General features: G+C 47.6%; 1 protein-coding gene across 1 annotated transcript; it reads right to left on the bottom strand.

The window, feature by feature from the left end:
- Nucleotides 1-297: 297 nt before the first annotated feature.
- Nucleotides 298-1997, bottom strand: UBE2T (ubiquitin conjugating enzyme E2 T). The gene has a single exon (XM_056533447.1). The coding sequence runs from the start codon at nucleotides 1844-1846 to the stop codon at nucleotides 1304-1306; it is 543 nt and encodes a 180-aa protein (XP_056389422.1). The 5' UTR covers nucleotides 1847-1997; the 3' UTR covers nucleotides 298-1303.
- Between the last annotated feature and the right edge of the window lie 3490 nt (nucleotides 1998-5487).

The following is a 5487-nucleotide window of genomic DNA, read 5'->3' as shown; positions in this document are numbered from 1 at the left end:
CCCCCCCCCTCCCTCTTGGTGGGAAGGAAGGGTGAGCTGGTACAGGCCATCTATGCTGCAGGGACCGTCCAGTGGGGAGGGTTAGTCGTTCCGGGCTGTCCATCTTCACCGGAAGGCCCTCTTCTACGCTCCCGGACTAGTGACGTTGCCTTGACGACAAAGCACAGGGACGTCCGTCCCTGTGCGTCGTCATCAAGGAAACGTCACTAGTCCGGGGCTGGATAGAAGAGGGTGAAGATGGACGGCCCGGAACGACTAACCCTCTACACCTTTTTAACAACGGGACCATCTGGTGGGAAGATTATGCTCAACCATGTAAAAAAACCATGACCAACTTTTCTTAAGAAAATGTCAGACCCCTGTGAAATTACTTTCAAACATGGGGGACCAGTTTAGTAAAGAGTCATCTGTTCTAAGAGTAATCAAAATCAAAGAACTAAAATTTGGAAAATATTTAAACCTGTCTAGAGGAAATGCTGCCGAGTTGCCCATAGCAACCAGATCACTTATTTTTCAGAGGCCTTGTCTGAAATGAAAGAAGCGATTTGATTGGTTGCTATGGGCAACTCAGAAACTTTAACACTGGACAGGTTTTGTTAAATCTCCCCCCCCCCCCATAGAAAACCAAAGCAAACATTCAATTTGGCAGCTTTCAGCCATTTGAGAGGTGAAATAAAATTTGTGCCGTATTCATTGAAGTCATTACGCCTTTCTGAGAAATTTGGCGCACAACAGCAAAAAAAGAAAGAAAAAAAAAAAAAAACACTTTACACAGCAAGACAATGACAAATCCCCCGTAGTCGCCAAACCATGACCCTAAATTTTTTATGTTTACCATTACTGCCTGCAGCAATTAGGTAAGTCATTTACTGCCCTGGAAAGGTGTTACAACAACGCATCATGTGACATCAAATCTTCCTGCTACAGTAGCTTCCAAACTGCAGACCACCAGAGTTGTAGTTTTTCAACAGCTGGAGGTAAGCAGTTTGGAGACCACTGCTCTACAGGGAGTGTTAGTATTGTCTCAAGTCATGTTACCCTCACCTTAAAATAAAAACACACATTAGGGTACTGCAAAAATGAGTCATACTGTGGACATCAAGGAAAATTATAACAAGTATAGGGCAATTAAACAAGAACAACTCCTTTAACAAGGCACCATCTCACTGCCGCAAAGTGTGAACGTGCTGTGAAGTGACCCTCCCGTGCAGTATACTTGATGCCTTTGAACCATTACTACCACCTGGCGGTGAGTGAGAGTGAGTGCAGCTGTCCAGTGATATCAGTTACTGTGACAATGACGTCACGGGAGGTCGGGTCGGGTTTTTTTGGCGGGCTCTGCGGGGTCTCCGCTGCGCCTTTTGTGCCCCACATTGTGGACGTTCAGGGGTTTGGCGTGCTTCTCCGTCCAACTCCGGGCGGTGGCGCTGTACGCGGCCCTGTCATACTTGTACTCCCGGGCGATGTCCGCCATTAGGGGATCCTCAGGGTTGGGCTCGGCCATGAGGAGCTGGATGGAGGTCAGGACGGAGGACAGGTTCAGGGCCGGCCTCCAGGCGCCTTTAGGCGGCGGCTTCAGGATGTCCAGGCAGATCCTGCCGGCTGTGTCTATGTTCGGGTGGTAAATGGGGGTCACAAACTGCACCCGAGGGGGCTCGAATGGGTACCTGTCCGGCACGGTGACCTCCAGGGTGAACACCCCTCCCTCATAGGGAGAGCCCGGGCCGCCCACCACCTGAGCCCGCAGCTCGTCCACCTTATCGTCCACTTGCCAGCAGCTGACCCCGGATGGCGGCTCCGTGCTGAGGAGCTGCAGCTCCCGCTTCAACCGTGACTGTCTCTGCATCTCACAAAATGGCGGCGGCTGCTGCGATGTGAGTGAGGAGAGCGGAGCCCGCTCAAAAAGCCCGCCGAGACCGTCACGTGATCACAGCTGCGTCTGACTATTGGTTGAGGGGGCGAAAGCCCGCCAAGACCGTGACGTGATCACAGCTGCGGCAAACTGTGTGAGGGAGTAGAGTCACGTGTGGCGGGCACCTCGTCTGGCTGTGTGTCCTGTAAGTTTACCTCATAGCTGTAGTGAATATGGAGGAGTGACGTGTAATAGAGATGTATAGACCTTCATGTCACCATTGTGTTCCAGCTGTAAGTGCAGCCTCTGTCACACAAATCAGACATCCAGGCTCCCCTCAGAGATGACACCCGGGTGCCTCCAGCTGTTGCAAAACTACAACTCCCAGCATGCAGCTGGTAGTTGTAGTTTTGCAAAAGCCGGAGGCACCCTGGTTTGGAAATACTGCCTAAGGGTGCATTCCCACGTGGCGTATTTTGCTGCGTATTTGGTGCTGCGTATTTTCCTACCCATTGATTTCAACAGAGAAAATAAAATACGCAGCAGCAAATACGCCGTGTGGGAATGTACCCTCAGGGTACATTCTCATGCGCAGATTTTATAGCGGGTTTTCCGCTGCGTATTTGAAAGTGGGCGGGCTTTCCGCAGCAGATTTTCCGCGGCGGAATTTACGCTGTGGAAAATCCGCCACAGTCCCTACTGACTTCAGTGGGGCTTGCAGCGGATTTTCCGCAGTGTACATTCCGCCGTGGAAAATTGGCTGCGGACAGCCGAGAAGAGCCCGCCCACTTTGAATTACGCAGCGGAAAACCCTCTAAAAAAATCTGCTCATGTGAACGTACCCTTATGTAGTGTGTGTGTGTGTCTAGTTTATTGTCAATCTTTGTGTCTATGGGTGACATATGATTGTATGTAGAGCTTTTTTTTTGTGATTGTAATCGAAGCATGGAATGTCACATGTGCGCCAAAGATAATTATTTTTTTTGCCACTTTACGATGTAAGGAACAAACGATCTTGCAAAAGTCAATTATTAGTTTTTCCCTTTGCAGTGGTAACAGGTTTATAAAGTGCGAATGTGGCACAAAAAGTCGCAAACCCCTCCAAAACACAGCAAATCTACACCAGCCCAGACCTGGCATACAAAACTTCATTAAGGAGAGCACTTTTAACCCCTTAAGAACATAGGATGTAAATGTATGTCTTGATGCCCTGGTACTTAACGCACCAGGACGTACATTTACGTCCTATACATGACGCGAGCATCGGAGCGGTGCTCGCATCATGCACGACAGGTCTCGGCTGCTATCAGAAGCCAGGGACCCCTCCGGTAATGGCTGACATCGGCGATCAGATGCTGTGAGCGATACAGATCACAGTATCTGTGGCACTTGGATTTGGATGATCATCCAAGATGGCGTACGGAGGTCCCCTCACCTGCTTCCGTCCGTCCTCCCGGTGTCTTCTTCTCTGGTCAGCCTTCCAGAAGATCACCAATAATACTAATCAGTGCTATGCAAATGCATTGCTTTGCATAGTAACTGCAATCTAAAGCTTGCAAAAAATAGTCCCCTGTGGGAACATAAAATTAGTAAGAGAAAAGTTTAAAAAAAAAAAAAGCCCCTACCCAATTAAATTAATTTTACCCCAAAATGCATAAAATAAATAGATATATATATTAAACATATTTGGTATTGGAAAGTGCCTAAATATCTGAACTATAAAAAAAATATGCTAATGATCCCATGCAGTGAATGGTTTCAATGTAAAAAAAAAAATCCAAAATTGCTGCTTGTTTGTCACATCACCTTCCAAAAAAAATATAGAATAAAGAAAGCATAAGTGGTACCGATTTAAAAACTACAGATCACGGTGCAAACAATGAGCCCTCATACAGCCCGGTATACAGAAAAACGTGAAAGTTACAGGTGGTCAAAATAGGGCAATTTTAAACATACTTATTTTGTAAAACAAATAAAAAGTTTGTTTATTTTAAAGATGTACAATAATAGAAAAGTACCTAAACATGAAGATCATTTTAACACGTTAATGACCATGGATGTGTATACACGTACAGGGGGGATGCACGTTCCTGCACCTGGACGCGTATACACACCCATATTTCTCGTGGGTACTGCCCAGTGTACCCACGAGATGGCGCCAGGGACTCTGCTGTAACACACAACCAGGACCCTGCTGCACTGCTGGGACCGAAGAAAACTTCGGTCCCGGCAGTTTAACCATTACAGCCGCAGTCAGAAGCAACGACGAACTGTAAGGCGTTTGACAGAGGAAGGGGGCTTCTTCTGTCTCACTCCAGGAGCACCCTGCAACAGCTCCGTTCCTTTGCAGGCATGGAGTAGGGTCTATTATTCAAATAATTATGCCCTGAAAAAAAAGGGGGCTCCTCTCCTTCTTGGTCCTACCAGGTGGTCAGGCAACCAAATATGGCCTAGGTGGGGGTAATGCCCAGCCCGGAACAAACAGCGTCATAAAATATGGAGCACATTTTCTCCATTTCAGAAGCGACTCACCAAAATGATGAAATGGAAGAAAAAAAAGCCAATTTCTATTTTTTTCCTCTGACTTTGAAATAATTCCAGCCACACAATAAGGGCTCAACGTACTCACTTTTGCCCTAGGTAAATACTTTAATATACTTTAGTGGGTGTAATTTTGGAAATGGGGTCACTTCTGGGGGTGCAGTATTGTTCCGACAGCTAGAATGCTTTGCAAGTTGAAGTGCTGCCTATAATTTGTATAATGATCTCCTGAATGGTGCTCCTCTCCTTTTCGGTCCCACCATGCAAGCAAATATGGCCTAAGCGGAGGGGGGGCTGCCGAACATGGGACAAACAGTGTAATAAAATATGGGCCGCATTTCCTCCTTTTCAGACACAATGTACAAAAAATATGTCCCACAAATGATGAATTTGTGGAAAAAACTGCAAATTTCAATCTTTCTACTGACTTTGTAACCATTCCAGCAACACAAAAAGCACTCAAAGTACTCCCTTTTGGTCTATATGAATACTTTAGCTAAGCGGTACTCAACTGGCGGACCGCGGTCGCAAGTCGTCCTGACCGCCGGATGGTTTAGGGGACCGGCCAGAGGTGGCAGCCGCTGTCCTGGCATTCATATGTATCGGTGTCTTTTAGACACCAATACAAATGAATAGCTGAGCACAGCCGGAGTTCTTCTCCTATGGTGTAGGCGGCACAATTAGCTGCCAGCTGCCTGCATCATCTGCTCTGCCCCGGCCTGTTTAGAAGATGCCAGAGCAGTGGAGCTGCGCGAGATCAGGACAGAAAAGCAACAGGACCAAGCTGTCCTACACGGCCAGCCACCTGTAAGTAAGAATGATTTGGGGGGGGGGGGTGTCTTTTAGGGCAGAAGGGGATAAAGGGGTCTGGGGGGGCATAAAAGAATGACGCAGGGATCTTGGGGGGGGGACGGAGGGTGGTGGTGTTAGAATTAGAAGGGGTTAAAGGGGTCTGGGGGCATAAAATAGAAAATAAGAATGATTTGTGTGGGGGTGTTAGGGCAGAAGGGATAAAGGGGTCTATGGTAACAATGATGCGGGAGTCTTGGGAGGGGTGTTAGGGCAGAAGGGGATAAAGGGGTCTAGGGGGCAGA

The sequence above is a fragment of the Hyla sarda genome, chromosome 8, assembly GCF_029499605.1.
Source record: "Hyla sarda isolate aHylSar1 chromosome 8, aHylSar1.hap1, whole genome shotgun sequence".
Lineage (NCBI taxonomy): Eukaryota > Metazoa > Chordata > Amphibia > Anura > Hylidae > Hyla > Hyla sarda.
This window is presented reverse-complemented; position numbering and strand designations above follow the sequence as displayed.